At 39.4% G+C, this 16945-nt stretch overlaps 1 protein-coding gene across 2 annotated transcripts in view; it reads left to right on the top strand.

Moving 5' to 3' along the window:
* The window catches only part of PDSS2 (decaprenyl diphosphate synthase subunit 2), a 95453-nt gene that overhangs the window by 14537 nt on the left and 63971 nt on the right, over positions 1 to 16945 (top strand). For both annotated transcript variants that reach the window (XM_060237793.1, XM_060237785.1), the window contains exon 2: positions 13262 to 13396. In XM_060237793.1, the coding sequence (XP_060093776.1) occupies positions 13262 to 13396 (135 nt within the window). The remainder of the gene's footprint in view (positions 1 to 13261; positions 13397 to 16945) is intronic.

Below are 16945 nucleotides of genomic sequence, written 5' to 3'. Positions count from 1 at the left end.
GAACTGCAGAATGGTGCAAGATCCATGTAAGTAAGAAGCTGGGAATTACTTTGAGATGTGGCTGTGGCTTTTGGGACTGTGTGGTTTGTTCTATGTGACGCAACAAACAAGCGTTTAGAACCGCCCCTCTGAGAGCATAGCTTCATGGCTAAGGTCAGAATTATGTGAATTCTATCACTAGCCAGAGTGTGCATAATTCTGGTTCTAAGTCTGAAGTTTTAAATGTTAAATAAGAAACTGAGAATGGAAATAAAACATAGTGTGGTTAAGGGGTTAAGTGGGTGATGAGGCATCACAAGATAAGGAAATAGGCAGAATTCTAGATCAAAGGCATAGCCCACCTGCACTTAGACCACTTTCTTTCTTCTCCATACCCTATGCCCAGCTTCTTTTTTCCTTCAATTTTAGGTCTTTGAAAATGCTGGATGGCATAGTACTTACTGATGATAGCTCACTGAATGGTAAAAACCAGATACATGACCGCCACCAAAACACAGAGTCCTATTGACTTTAGCAGAAGCAGTAAGCATTAGGAAAGGTTAACTCTGGTTGAATAGAACTATTTAGATTTGCTTTTTAAAAAGGTAAAATGTTAGGAAAATGTCACTTATTACTAAAAACATAACCATGTACATGTCTGTTTTGTTTTTTCAAGAAATTTCTAAAACGTTAATGTATTCTACTTAAATAAAATATTTTAAGTATTCATTGGGGAATGCAAAAATTGTTAAATTAATTACCAACGGTAAATATAAAACTTTTTTTGGAGAATGCCAAAATGCCACTGTGCCACTTTTTTTGTCTCTATGGTTTCTGGATCAGTAGGAACACCAACTCCAAGTGGATGTTTACATTCCATTAAAATTTATTGAATATCCTAAATTGAAATGTTCGCTTTGTTTTCCTTAACATATCTCTCCTTCCTCAAAAGCCTTGTCTCTGGTTTTCTTGTTTTTGTTGGAAGGAAGGAAACATGAAGAAATTTAAATGCTGCTTGCAAAAGAGATACTGTGGAGAAGGTTACATGTATCACAACCAAGTGTCAGTGCTTGTTGTCCTGGTAACAGATGAAGAGGATCTGAGTTCCAGCAACTCAGGTAGAGAAAGAAAGCAATTGATTTCAGTATATTATAAATGAAGAGGTGTGAGACCACAGGAAACCTGCATGAGATATTTGGATATCTGTTTTAGTTCCTGTTGAGGTAGCCATCTTAATGTTCATGCTTTGGTTTGTGTTTTGACTGATTTGAACAATACTGAGAAGTATAATAGTACCTTTTTATTTGGATGAGCTAGGGAATACTGGGGCATTGTTCTGTCGTGTGAATAATTACAGCAGGTTTTCCAGAGATGAGATTGTTCTCATGCCTGCTTATGCGAAGGCTTCTCTGGATAAATAAAAATCAAATAGTTTAGAGAAGCATAAACATTAGTACAAGAAACTTTTAGGCTAAATGTGGGCAATAACCTTTCCTTTATCCATGTGACAAATTGATGAACTTCAGGAGTCAGTAAAAGAAACCATGTTGGGAACCTTTTAGTTTGCATGGTTCCTTTTTTGGAGTATAGATTATGGAGCATCCTGAAGAGATTTACGCTTTCCTTTTTGGTTTCCACTAGATTAATTTGTCATTTTTGAGAAATTTCTTGCTTAGAAATCAAATGTGTTCATGTTGTACTTATAGGGTGTTTTAAAATTTACATAAGATTCAGCATTTGTAGGAATGTTAATGAGGATTAGTTGAAAGGAAGAGTCAGGAGGGTCAAAAGGAGAGTAAAGAGGGCTTTCTAAATTTATAATAGTATCTGTACACTTTATGGAATCCATCCTTTTTATACCATTTGAGAGTTTGAAAACCAGTTCAAACATAATTGCTCCCATGTGATCATAAAAGCATGTATGATGTTAGTGCTCCATATAGGAAGGAATAACAGGCTTTGCTCATGTGTGAAACCATATATGTGAAATGCTTGGTAATCTGAAGGTCAGGGCTTTTTTTGAGCAGGAACACACAGGAATGCAGTTCTGGCTGGCTTGGCATCAGGAGTGTGGTCTAATATGCAAATAAATTTCTGTTGGGCTTTTATTTAAAACTAGCAGTAAAGCCCATTGCAGGAAGAAATACAATGGGCCCTAGAAAAAAATATTCGGGAGGGGGGTGATGAATGTGTAGGTGGCAGGAAGGAAGGAAGGTAGACAAACAGAATGAAATAAAGAGAGAGATAAAGAAAGAATGGTAAGGAAAAGATGGGTAGAAAAGAGTGAAAGGCCCTTTCTCCATTAAGCTGTGCTCCAGATCTACTGAGCACTGAATCCACCTGCTACAAACTCGCATCATTCAAAATGCTCCTACATTTAAAAATATGCTCCTCACCTTTTGCGGAGTTTTACTTCTATATTTGAAAAGAAAGACGCCCCAGGCAAGAATTCCTGCCCCTCCCCCCCCCCCCCACGTGACAGTGCACACATTCCTGCCACACACCGCCTCTTTTACCTGCCTGGGACCCAGGCAGCTGAAGTGGGTGGCAGGGCACCTCTCCGCCACTTAGATGCTGCCTTCCGTTTGCCACCTTTGTCTTCAGATATTTCTTGAATTGGACCTGGCAACTCTAATTGAAAGTGCATTATTTAGTGTATATGATTGCAGCCAGAATATAATAAAAAGGCAGAAGGACAAAGATACAGAGAAAGAATAAGAGAAAGAACAGAAGGGAGGTAGAAAAATGAGGGGGGAAGGAGTGAGAGCAGGAGTCATTTTGCAGAAGAAGAAGTGCCAGAACTCATTAGCACAACTCATTTGCATAACTCTTTCCATATGTCACACATCCCTGACATCTCCTGAAGGTGTTCTAAATTATAGCAGCTCAGCATCTACCTTAACATGCTTCTTGAATTATAATTGTCATCTTACTCCCATCATACTTTTGAAATTACTTTCTCCTATGTGGCCACAATGGTATGATGAAGATTTCCATCTGTCTGCTTTATGTTTTAGTTATTTCCCCATTTTTTGTGGGGAAAAATATTAGAAAGTTTGTCAAATCTTACAAGTTCAGCAAAATTCTCACAGGGGGTTTGAACAATGGAGCCCAGAAGCAAGCATTTTGGGGGGGGGGGGGGTTAAAGAAAAAGAGCGCAATAAAATTTAGAGGTTCTGGAACTCCACTCCTGTAATCTCCTGTCCAAAATGAGGCCTGTGAGAAATAAAAAGAAGGAAGCTAGTCAGAATGAAAGAAAAAGACAAAATGGGAGGAATGAATGAAGTGAGAGTTATGTTAAAGTTTGGGAGAAAAGGATAAAATAAAGGGAAAAGAAGGAAGGAAAACTGAGAAATGACAGGAAGACCGGCAAGCTGTCAGGAAGGTAGGCAGCTATTAGAAGCTTGCCTTTCACCCCCTTCCACTTGCGGGGGCGGGGGGAACGAATGGGAGCCTTCAGATAGCTTCCTGCCTCTTAAAGCAAGCAGCCCACTGTAGCCTAATTTGAATTGAAAGAGTGAAGACTAGTTGCAGGTGGAAAAGTGATACAGAGTCAGTATAGAGTCTGTTTCTGCTGCTGCTGAACTTCCCCCTCCCCCCATTGTGAAGGAACATTCCTTTTCTTTCAGTTGAAGATGTTTTAACTGTTTTCTGACAGAGTTTGCTTTGGATGTATATAGTTATTATACAATGTTCAAAGTTACTTAAGCAAGTATGTCTGCCACATGATATTAGTTCACACTGGATTCAACCACAGACTGATGTAAATGAAGAGGTGGAATATTGCCCAATAAGGAGGAGTTTCTGGTGTATTTATAAATAGAATATATATGTGTGTACTGGTCGAGTGCAACTTTAGCCGGGAGTGTTAGTTGGAGGCGGCAAAACGGTGGCAGCATTGTTTGGGGGGGGGGGGGTGATGGACTGAGGAGAGGCAGTAGTAATAAGTAAGGCTCCAGGAGAATCTCTCAGCATAGAACTGTCTCGCTCAAAGGTCAGTGGCCTTCTGATGGGGTTCTGACCTGACAGGGCCGGCAGTAGGTGGGTCACAGCAAGGCTACCCAATGACAGGGGAGAGTGGTGACAGAGTGCAAGGCCACTCCTGTGGTAGCCACAACTTCCAATAAAAACTGAGGATCAAGTCACCCATTAGGCTTTTATTATATCTACTAGTAATAAGGCCCATTGTGAAGAAAATACAACGAGCTCCAGAAAAAGGCTCTGGGTGAGTGCCCCCCATCTTTGCTGTCTTCCACCCACCCAAGTGAAGGCATGCACTTCTTCCCCCCCACACACCTGAAGGAGAGCTGATATCTGTCATCTGGAGAGCATTTGTAATTCTAAATTGTCTCCAGCCCTCACCTGGAGAATGGCATCAGTGGTTCCTCAGGAGGAAATGGTATTGTATCTCATAGAATCATAGAATTGCAAGGGACCTCCAGGGTCATCTAGTCCAGCCCCCTGCACAATGCAGAAAACTCACAAATACCTCCCCCTAAATTCACAGGATCTTCATTGCTACCAGATAGCCATCTAGCCTCTGTTTAAAAACTTCAAAGGAAGGTTTGAAGTCTCATTCCTCCTCAAACCCCACCCCTTAAATATCTAGGAATTTCCTAACCTGGAGTTGGCAACCATATCTCCTTCTCTTTATCTGTCCCTCTTTCAGCTTTCCATTGCCTTCCCCCTCCCTGAATAGGAAAAGGACAATCTTTCTTCACATGGGGGGTGGGGGGAGACCAAAGCAGCTTACATAATTCTCCTCTCCCCACTTTGATCTGCACAACCTTGTAAATTAGGTTAGGCTGAAAGTCTGTGACTGGCCCAAAAACACCCAGTCCGCTTCCACAGCAAAAACCTAGGTCTGGGAGACCCCGCTCTGAAGCCCCTCCCTCCAGCCTTGGCTTTCACTCACCTCACGAATGTTCCCTCTAAGCTGCAGAGTCTTGTGAGCAAAAATTCTACTTTGTAAGCTACTGGCATTAAAGTTGCGAGCTACTACATAGATTATTGTTCTCTGGGGCCATTTTTCCTGAGCTAAGACAATAAGGTGTGAGTTGGAGGTTAAAAATCTGTAAGCTAACTCATGTTAACTCAGCTCAGAGGAAACACTGCTCCTCACCCTTGCTGTCTTCCCACCCACCCTGCAGCTGAAACAGACACCAGCTTTCCATTCCCCCCTGCATATGTGTGTGTGTGTGTCCCTATGTCTGTGGTGGCTAAAAGCCCTGAAACAGGTCCAGAATGCCAAGAAGGAATAATAGGGGTGGGGTGGTGGCGGGGGAGCATGACAATGGTCACACAGACACCGAAGCACATCATACCTTTTGTTTGTAGTGCATTGTTGCCACCTTTTCCTATCATATCCAGCCTTGTGGTGTTTAGCGACAGTGTGAGCTTGTGGCATTTTGGGGGGGGGGGGGGCGGGGTTGGGCTGGCATGGTTATGTTATAGAGTATGCACCTCAAGGGAGGTTTTATGTAGGGGATTTTATCTTATTTCAGTTTTCCATCTTCTCCCCTCTCCCTATAGCACCTACCTAGTAAAAAAAAAGATGATGATGATATTGGATTTGTATCCCGCCCTCCACTCGAGCCTCAGAGCAGCTCACAATCTCCTTTACCTTTCTCCCCCACAACAGACACCCTGTGAGGTGGGCGGGGCTGAGAGGGCTCTCACAGAGCTGCCCTTTCAAGGACAACTTCTGCCAGAGCTATGGCTGATCCAAGGCCATGCCAGCAGGTGCAAGTGGAGGAGTGGGGAATCAAACCTGGTTCTCCCAGATAAGAGTCCGCACACTTAACCACTACACCAAACTGGCACTTTCTCCACAATGAGGACAAAAGCAGGAATCAAGCAACCTCAGCAGGGTATAATAACACAGCCCTCACCTGGAGATTGGCAACAATGGTTCTCCAGACAGAAATTGCTAATTTTGGGAGTGGATTCTATGCCATGGTACCTGTCTGAGGTCCCATCCTTTCTCAAACTCCCGCTCTCTAGGCCCCACCCACTAAATATCCAGGAATTTCCCAACTTGGAGTTGGCAACTGCTAATTCACATTGGCATAGAGGGACTGCTGCTGAACAGGAGCAAGCAGCTGGTCCTAATTAAGTCATGCCAGCCGGGTTGCATCAAGTCACCCAGAAGTGCTGTCAGGCCTAGAGTAGCCAACTTCTAGGAGTCTGAAAATCTCCTGGGATCAGAACTGAATTCCAGACAACAGATTTCTCTCCACATCCTGGAGAAAATAACTGTGGACTGTATGCTATTCTATTTGCCTGAGGCCTCTCCCTTTACTGAGAAAAGCAGCCAGGATTGCCTAGCAACAGCCTCTGGCTAGCACTTCCCAGGGGGAAATAAGCAGGGCCTTGCCTCCCTGGCTATTTGTATGGCCTTTGGAGGCTGTGTGTGCTGGTAGGCCTTTTGTTAGGCCGCAGTAGCTCTGCAAGCTTTTCTAAGGCTGGTTAACAGTCTTACCTCAGAGACAGCCAACTCTTCTCTGAGGACACAGAGAAGAGTTGGCTGTCTCTGAGGTAAGACTGTTAATATTCCTGGGCCTGAGTAGGTAGGGGTCGAGGAACATGTCTCTCACACTTTACTGTTTGCTTCACTGTTTGCTTTGCAACAGTGTTTTGTGTGTGGGGGGGGGAGACGAACTATCCCAGACTTCTTACAACAGGCACTGAGAAGAAGCAGTAGTAATCAGCAAGGCTCTAGGAGAACCTCTCAACAGAGAACTGTCTCGCTCAAAGGTCAGTGGCCTTCTGATGAAGTTCTGACCTGACAGGGCTGGCAGTAGGTGGGTCACAGCAAGGCTACCCAGTGACAGGGGGGAGTGGTGACAGAATGCAAGGCTGGTAGCCACAACTTCCAATAAAAATTGAGGATTGCGCAAATATGTTCCTGGGCCTGAATAGGCGGAGGCAGAGGAACATGTGTCTCACACTTTTTGCTTCACTCTTTGCTTTACAGCAGCGTTGTTAGTATGTGTATGTGGGTTGCGGGGTGGAGTGGGGAAGATGGACTGTCCCAGATCGTCTAGACTTCTTACAACAGGTCCTGAGGAGAGGCAATAGTAATCAGTAAGGCTCCAAGAGAACCTTTCAGCAGAGAACTGTCTCGCTCAAGGTCAGTGGCCTTCTGATAGGGTTCTGGCTTGACAGGGCTGGCAGGAGGCGGGTCACAGCAAGGCTGCCCAACTACAGGGGGAGTGGTGACAGACAGAATGCAAGGCCACTCCTGTGGTTGTCAGAACTTCCAATAAAAATTGAGGGATGGGCCACCCGTTAGGCTTTTATTATATCTAGCCCTATGTGAAACAATGGTGTGTGGCCTAATATGCAAATGAGTTTCTGCTGGGCTTTTTCTACAGAAAAAGCCCTACTGCAGGTGATAATGGTGCAGCCATATAGTAGACAGTGTTTATGCATGGGCCAAAGCTGTGTGTTAGAGTAATATATTGTTGAAGTTTACCTTGGATAGGAAAAAAATGTGTGTGGAAATAGAGCACTCCAAAAGGTCTTGTTTTTTGGATGATAAAATGTAGAGAGAATGAGATGGAAGGCTGACTGTTGATGTTAAACCTTTAAAGATAATGTATCTTCTTGCTAATTTCTGAACAAAGTCTGATTTTCATAACACATTTCACAAATCTTTTATTGATTTTCCATGTCACACTGAATGAATTTGAATACTTTTGTTCTTCTCTGTATTGTAGAAGTTATTCAATAAAGGGTAGCATATCAAAAGATACAAAAATACCCTTTTGGTTTTGAGGTAGATGCTTTATTTTGAATTTGAATTAATATCTTCTATGTGGCATGTGGTAAGGGAACAGTTTTAGAAAGCTTTGCCAAAGAGCATGAATAAAGAGACTCTACTATTTCAGAAGTGTTAATGAAAAATAATTATTTAATTGTATGTTCCTACAATAGTGGATTCTGTTGCTAGTATACCTGAATTATTGAATAACTCAGATATTCAATACTGTAGTACAGAAGTTTCTGTTGACATATTGGCAAAGCAACAAATATGACCATTCTTTTTACCATCTGTTTATAATGCTATATAAAGAAAATCATGCTGGTTGCTGTGGAAACTAACATTTCTGAAATGGCAAGTTACTGAAATTCTCCAGCTTTTAAAATCTTGAATTTTTCTGTCATAAGTGAGATACACACAAAAATATATATGAGAAGGTATTTTATATATGTAAATTGTGTGCATTACTAAAATTGATCACTGATGCAAACTTTGCCATTCATTCTCCAGGTATTTTTATATGATATTGATGTAGTGCTAGTTGGGCTTAGATTTCTACAGTACAGCAAAAAATACCACTATCTAAGTTTTGGAAATTGAAATGGTTATTTATATAAGTTTATTTTGGCATTATGTATTTCATTAGTATCTTGTAGGCAGGCACCTTCATTGAAATGCAACTTGCTTGTTCCTTCTTGTGGAATGTTCAGCCTGAATTCTTTGGTTAAAATTAAGAGGCATACAACTTTTGAGGAATATTCCTCAGTTCCAAGTGCTAGTGGTCTTCAGCCTTTTCAGATCTAGGGCCCATCTTTTAACTCCCAGGTGGCAGCATGGGTCCAACTGAGCTTCAAGTATATGACATCACAGTCATGTAACAGTGAAGGAAGACCCAGACTTATGTATGACCTTCCTGCCAGGTTAGGGGGCAAGAGCACATGCATCACTGGGGAACTGACAGGTGAGGGTGAAGGGTGACTGGACCAGGCTCTGCTGGGCAGAGGGGAGAGTTTTTGTGGTAAGAGGATCTCTGAACCTGCCTGTATTAAAAGGGAGTCAGTCACCTTATATCATTGTCCCACTGCTCTTTTCAGCATACAAAGAGAAGCAGAAGGGGTGATACTCTTGCTCTTCATATATGCATTCAAGCAGCAAGTCCTTCAAAAAACCCAACACAAATGGTGCTTTTGTAGAGGCTTATGATCCTCTGCGTCACAGTCCATAAACTGAAGTCTTAGGTACTAGATAATCTTCAGGTACATTAAAATTCTACTACTCTTTTATTCTTATGCATATTTTAAAAATCAGAGGAACTATCTGAAGGCTGATTTATACTTGGTATGGCAGCAGAGACTGCCACATATCTTCTGCTTAGAATTGTTTAAAGTCAGAGAATTCTGTTTGGAAACATATGGTAGTTATATGCTAAAGAATTGCAGTTAGCATGTGTCCACATTTATATACAGATAAGTGTTCCATGCAGGTCGCCATAGAGTTTACTAAGAAACATTTGGGTAATAAAAATAAACATTTGGGAAACAAAAATGTACTATAAAATACAATCAGTATCACTTTTCCAACCTTTCTTTAACTGGCTGTTAGATTAAGCCAACTGCAAGCCCTGCTATATTGTAGTATTTCATAATGATGGATTCAGGGAACAGGGAACATCAGTAAAGAACTTTAAAAACAGCAGAATTCTTCAATAACATATTATAATTATTAATTAGTAGCTGATTCTAATTACTAGAGTCCAGATTGGACAAGATGACTGCAATCCAGAGCTCTACATGTGTTGGGTCATTTTTTTATTCATGACAGTGAAATAACACATCTCTCCCATTTGATCCCACAAAGTTTTGTTGCAGGTTACTGTTGAGTTCAGAGGGAGAATGGAGAATTGAATGTGAGAAGGAAGACTTGGAAAGACTTCCTCCAGGTAAAGGAGAGAGGACAAGAAGCAGTTGGAACCTGAGAGGATGTTTTCCTCAAGACTGACTACTGTTCAGCTGGTGGCTGAACTCTGACTGCCAGTGGTCTTTAAATGTTTGATTAGGAAATCCCCCTTTCTTTCCACTGATCTCAGTGAACTTTCTGAAGGAAAGGATGGGAAGTTTGCTGGCTTTTCTCAGTTATCCTACCTGACAAGAACATTATGATAAACAATATTCAACACGCTACCTGTCAACTTTAGCTCTCATGCTGGCAGACACATTTTAAGCTGTGGCCAGCTTCCATCCCCTCAGCTTGTCTTATAAGAGTGTGTTTATGCTAACATTTTGCCTGGAAAAAAGTGGTACTCTTTGCAACAACCTCTTAGAAAAATCACCAAAAGGAGCATTAAGTATACTTGTTAATGGATAGGAGTTTCCTTCCATGTGTAAACCTGGTTTTCAAATAGTTGTATCTGTTCACTTTAGTGCTGTACCTCTATTTCCACATAAAAACCTCAAATTAGCAGGAGATTACATTACTACATTCTCTCCTGCATCTCACCCTAAGAATACCCCTATGGGTGTGTGTGACTGGCTCAAAGCCACCTAGCAGCTTCTGTGGTACACTGAACCTGGGTCTCTCAGATCCTACTTCAACACTTGAGCCATTATGCGACTCTGGCTTTCAATATGTGCTATTAGATTCAAGTGGGCATGTGTGTTGGTCTGAAGCAGGAGCACAAGTTTGAGTCCAATTGCACCTTTAAGACCAACAGCACCCCACAATTAAGGGTATAGAAATCTTTAATTTAGACATATATATTTCCTCCACTATGTCCCTTCCCAGAATTGAACCCAAACAAATCATAACTATATAAACTAAACTCATTATTCCGGAATCTGATAAACATCTTCATTATGTTGCATACTGATTTACTGTTCACCTTCTGCCTATATGTATGGACTGGTAAATTCCATTTCACTAAGGAAGTGGATGCATACATGAAAGCTCATATGTTGAATAAAACTTTGTTATCTTAAAAGTGTCATTTGATTAAAATATATATACTATTGTTTACTTTATAATACATGCACCCTGCAGGATGGTCCTATGCAGTTTTACTTGGAAATAAGACAAGAATTGTATCTCCTGGACTTGAGTAGTATGCCGATTATAAATTAGAGAAACTGGGAAATGCTTACTTATATGGGACTCCAGCATGCATGTTACTGCTTTTGTATGGTTTTGACTATTACACATAAATCATGTAAAGCTCTATGTAATATATAAAATATTTTGTAAACAGCTCGTTTCACTTCAAGCATTAATGCTACCTTCTATTTATGTAGTTTCAGTCTTGATTTGCTTATCAAACATAGTTTTCACTTGACCATTTCTAGCTGTTCTCCACTTTTCTGCCTGCTATAAAATATAATGCAGTTGCCATATTTTCTATATTATCTTCATAAACAAATAGAATAATTAAAACACTTAGTACACTTTTTACAATAATCACTAAACTATGTTTATCAGGCCCACAAACTCTAAATATTCATTGTTTCCACTTAGTTTCTATTCTAGAAAAATATATCAGTGAACAGCACAGCTAAAGTATTGAAATTATGGATCTGTTTATCTCCAGCTGAAAATTGAAATGGCTGGACATTACAAATTAAGTGTGTGATGCTTTAATAAGAATGCTCATGTTTGTTTGATTTATTCTTTAAAACAGATGGACAGTAGTAGGAGGTATAAATTTTTTCAGCATATAAACTATTAGCCAGTGCTTATGTGGGTGGTGTGAGTCTGATATCAATGTACTTTTCAGAGCTAGACTCCCTTCCCTTCCCCCCCATGGATCAACATGAATTTTTAAAAGAAGATCTCTATTTAAATATGTGAATATGTCAAGTTCTTTAAGCTTGGCTTTGTCACATGAATAGCATCTAGAATAATTGTATTTTCCCCACAGTCTTTTCATTATTCTATAAAGTTGGATTTGCTATGGATTGCTGTACTGGTCTAATTTCATTTTCCTTCAGGGTACAGTGTTTGGTATTATTAATGTGCACAGCCTATAACAGGCAACACCATGATCTTGGTAGTTTTATATTTATGTTTACACTTGTGAAAGTGTTTTGCCCAGACTTAAAAACAAGACACTGACAATAGTGAGTATATGTGTTCCCAATTTTACTTGGGCTGCTTTCAGTTAACTTTTTCTCCCTAGAGGCAACTGTCTTCTGCTACATACCCATCAAGACTAATTGCACCATCTGGAAGGCTTTTATGTACCTGTGACTTGGGGTTGAATATCTCTGGGGATCTGGATTCAGGTAGATTGTGAATGTGACCCCTGAAGCCATGTCAAGTGACTGCAGTTGCTTCTAGTTACTAAAGGATGGTCACCTTAGGCTTTATTTGTTTCAAGTCTCATGCAATTTACTGTAGTGAAGACAGAGTATATGTCACAAATGCATTTATGTTTACTACTTTGAGTGGAAAGGAATTTCAACTCTTACTTTGCTGATAACTTACCCAAGCTGTAAATACTTGTATGGAAGAGTGGGTAATATGGGTCATTTGTGGATATTACAGCATTTGTCAATTACTACATTTCTTGATTCTTGCACTCTGTCCAGGAACATTCCTTTCTCTAGCACTGCTACTAATTAGCAGTTGCTATGATTTGGCTAGAATACTTCATAGGTTAGCTTTCCTTCTCCATCTCTTCAGTGTTCTGTTCTTATCTACTGTCTATCAGATGTAACCTACACTGCCATTCATCCAAAGTAGGGATGACTGCAGAAACTGAACTTGCCTTCTAACTTTATAATGTTGAGCCTCCTGTTAAAATGTTGTCTTTATTTGCTATATGATTAGCTTGTAAAATCCTCATGGTTAGTTGCTTAATCCATCATTACAAAATATTTTTCTTCTTTCCTTCTGTGTAGGTCCTCACTATTTGCTTGGTACCCCATAAAATGTTGCTTCTGCAGAACAGGATTTTAGTGGGTTCACATTCTATATCACCTACAAAAATTCTGTGTATCGCTAATACCCAAAAGCCATTTTGTTTGGCAGCAATACATTAGTTTTCCTGAGTGTATGGGAGTTCCCATAGCAGTCCTTTTTGACTTCCAAAACACAGATACTTGAGGGCATGGGACCTGCATGGACAAAAAAGCCATGCAGGTTGGAGGGCTATAGTAAGGAGGAATAGGATGAAAATAACCCCAGTTCTGTATCTAGAGCAGGATTTTAGTCCAGTACCACTTTAAAGACAAGCCAATACATTTCCCATGGTATAAGCTTTCAAGAGTCAAAGCTTCTTCGATCAGATACTTTGACACTGAACTTTGACTCTTGAAAGCTTATACCATGGATATCTTGTTGATCTTTAAGATGGTCCTGGACTCAAATCTTGCTCTTCTACTGCAGACACTCACCTAAACTATGTCTTATATATAAATAGTGGTACTCTGCTCCCATTAATAGCAGTTGCACAAGTTAATATGTTAGTGATTCACAAGTGACTAACAAAATTTGAGGTTGACAATATATATTTTTTCTTTTTGGCAGAGGTTTTGTTTATGATAGCAGAAACAACCTGCAGATGCGAGGTCTGGTGGTTTTACTTATTTCTAAGGCAGCTGGGCCCAGCAGCACAGCAGATGACTCTCTCCAGAAAGACATGATCAGTGGGATATATTCTTGGTAAGTCTTTTGCTAAATTTAAAGGAAGATAATTCTGTATTCTTTCTTTCTTATTAGATTTTTTTAGTAACCACTCACCTGAATGGTCTCACAGCAACTTATAATACTAAAACCAGTAAAGTAAAACATAGTAACAAATATAAAATATTAACGTTAAAATACGATTAAAATATGTGACTATCATCATACCTCTAATAAAAACAGCCCAAGTATGTGGTTACCCTCCAAAGGCCAACTTAAACAATTCAGCCTTGCATGACCTGCAGAAACTAAAGTCCGGCTGTGCATGGGTATCATCCAGGAGTGTATTCCACATGGTAGGGGTCACAACTGAGAAAGCCTTTCCTCTGGTGACAGCTGTCAAGCACCTGTAGAGGGTCCTTAGACAATGACTGAAAGGGGGGGGGTCTTAACAGAAGAGGCAGTTGCATAGGCATGAGGGTCTCAGACCATTAAGGGCTTTAAAGGTTGACAGTGACACCAACACCTTGAATTGGATCCAGAAACTAATTGGTAGCCAGTACAGCTACCCCAGAATTAGAGGAATATGAGCTGGCCATGATATTTTAATCAGCAAACTGGCAGCTGCATTCTGGACCACTTGCAGTTTCCAAAGCATTTTCAAGGATAGCCCTATGTAGAACGAATTGCAGTACTCTAATCTGAAGGAGACTGTTGCATGAATCTAACGCTGCATTTTATGTCATGTGCAGCTTTATGAAAGTGTTCAATAACACTTTATAGTCATATAATGTATAGACTTAGACAGATTTTATGAAAGCAGCAGGTCTCTGAATCTCTTCCATAGAAAAAGTGGGCAAATGATAAGTTTTAGAATAAAGATTTAATATATTTAGCACTATACATGTGCACATATCTACTCTATTATATCAAATATCAGACATATAGACCTGCACCCACCATGCATTCATTTTATACAGTGTTAATAATCTAGTATACAGTATATGCACATGAACATTAAAATCATAGTCTTAACAGATGTATGGATCTAAATTTCTGTTTTAAATCTAATCTGCATAGAACCAGTTTGCTTCCGTCTTAAGCTCTTTCTTAGTTAGGTACATTTATGTCTAAATATCAAGAACAATGTTAACACTTTCCAATAGATGTGATATATATGAAGCAGAAATAAATTTCTTATTTTTCGTTCTGATAATCACTTAGCAGTTACTCTATGCAAAGGTCTCCTTTGCACCCCACATAGTATTTTACAAATGCTATAAAATCTGGCAGGGAATCTGCCGTAATAATAGAAAATAGCTGACACAAACATTCCAAAATGCATCTGATTAAGCTGGTCGTGTCCCAGAGGCACAAGCAGTTGCGTGGCTCAGAAGGGATTTTTATCCCTTCCCTGCTGCTGATTATAGCAGCACACCTGGTGATAGGGGCAATGGCTCAGAGGCAGCTTGCCATCTCCTTTAACTGTTTAGCATCATTGCGTGTACATAGCAAGACCCATCTGCTACATGGTTATATTTTGCCAAGAGTGCAGGAAGCAAGCATGTTGATAAGGTAAAATACCACTGAAGGACAGAGAAAAATACCTAAAATAGTTTCAAATGCTAGAGGCAGTGTCATGAAATAATTTTTTTTCAAGTTACTCCTACCTCATCTTAATTAAAAATACTTAATTCCTTTGTTTGTGCAATGAAATAGTTGATGCCTTGTTCATAATGCAGTATGCCTGATCTGCAGTTTGCTAATCAATAATGTGCCTTGATTATCTTTCACTTTTTCTCTCTAAAATGGACTCTCCTGTTAATATTTGGAGGAGAGAGCAACAGGTCATGGCTACTTGAGCCAAAATATCAGGAATTTACAGATAGGTTTATAATCTTGGACATGGCAGAGTTTTTCCTTTATCAGTTCAGCCAGTTTCTCTATATGACCTAGACAAGTTTCTAAGAAAAGGTATTTGTAGAAACCCTTGGGAGATACTTTCAGCTTGCTTAAGGTCTGTTTGGTCACAACTGGAAGAATATATTTTCATAGAGTAATTCCAAGTGTGTGTCTTCACCGTAGTATATCTAGTAATCCAAATTATTTGCTTTTTAAAGTATCTGATGATATGGCTTATTGTGAAATCTATTTAGAAATAATACAAGTAATAAAAATTAAAACCTAACACACTGGTCTGTACATACAAGTATGTGACAGGGGCTTAGTAATATAAATCATTCCACTGTGTAAAACATTTCCTTGCCTAAGCAAGTTTACACAGATTTGAACTTGATCCATCTCTTTATTATATCATGAGACTAATTTTATTGTACATCATGAATATCAAAACAGTTAACAAAAATACACTGAAGAAATAGATATAAAATTGATTTCTTAGTTATAAGAGGCAACATTTCTATGAATATACTGCAATAATAGGTATCTCTTTACTTGAATAAGACAAGTATTTATCTCATTGTCTTTATCATGCATTTAACTCTTGGAATACTAAATTATTTTAAGCTGTTTTGTATATGTATTCAGTTCACATTTGAGTTGAGAAGTTATTTTTAAACAAATGCCACTTATTTGGATATCATTGTTGCCCATGCTTTGTTAGATTTATTAGTATTCTAATCCTAGTGAGTGAGTGCATATGTGTATGTGTATCTGTCTATCATAAAAGTTATGTAGAAATATTTCAGGGAAACACTTGGACAGATGAGCATCTATTCACAGGTTTGGTGGTGTTGGTACATAATTAGCAATGCATATTAATAGGAATCTGTTTACCTTGGTTCTGTTTGTCTTGTAAAGTCATTGCAAATAAACTTTTAACTGAGTTTTCAAGGGTTGAGCCTTAAAATGGATAAAATAATAAGCAAAAAACACAAAAAGAAGAATGGAAGGCAGGTTTCCACTAGGTGGATATGCTTGCATATTTGGTGAGGAGTAAACCAGCCATGTGAATGAGGCTGGTTTGACCTAACTACCTATGTCTTTTTGTGTTTTTAATCTTGATTGCCCCTCCTGTGGGGACCCAAAGTGGCTTACAAAAATATAGAACAGTTTAAACAAATTTGAGTGAAGTACAATAAAAACAAAGATATAAAACATCCTAGGCTAATGCCTACTGGCATAGCCTCTTAAGGCCAAGGCCACAGACTAAAAAATCAAGGGCAAGTTGCCTTTGCACTTTATTGCCCTTCAGCTCATTCAGCTCTTGGCACCAGCCATGCCCAGGCTTCAAATATCTGCAGTGGGTGGGGAGAGAGATACTGAGCCTGGATTTTTATAGTTTAATTGTCTTGAATTATTGTGAAGGTATTGTAGAAAACTTCCATATTCCAGTGTTAATACATTTTAAAATGACTACTCAGCATTTATATATTTTTCACGCTTAATTTACTCTAGAACTGATCTTTCTCTGGGATTCTTGATTTTTTTTTTTGTGATAGTTGCACTTAAGCACAATTCACATTCATTAGAAGTGCATCCTAGTAATATCATAGGAAGCCAAATTTAATAACTGGTGTGATGATAGCAGTTTCTAATTTCATTTTGATATGGCAAAGTTGTTTTGAA

Source organism: Heteronotia binoei, chromosome 1, assembly GCF_032191835.1.
Source record: "Heteronotia binoei isolate CCM8104 ecotype False Entrance Well chromosome 1, APGP_CSIRO_Hbin_v1, whole genome shotgun sequence".
Taxonomy (NCBI): domain Eukaryota; kingdom Metazoa; phylum Chordata; class Lepidosauria; order Squamata; family Gekkonidae; genus Heteronotia; species Heteronotia binoei.
The sequence above is the reverse complement of the archived record's forward strand: the minus strand, read 5'-3'. Positions and strand labels throughout refer to the sequence as shown.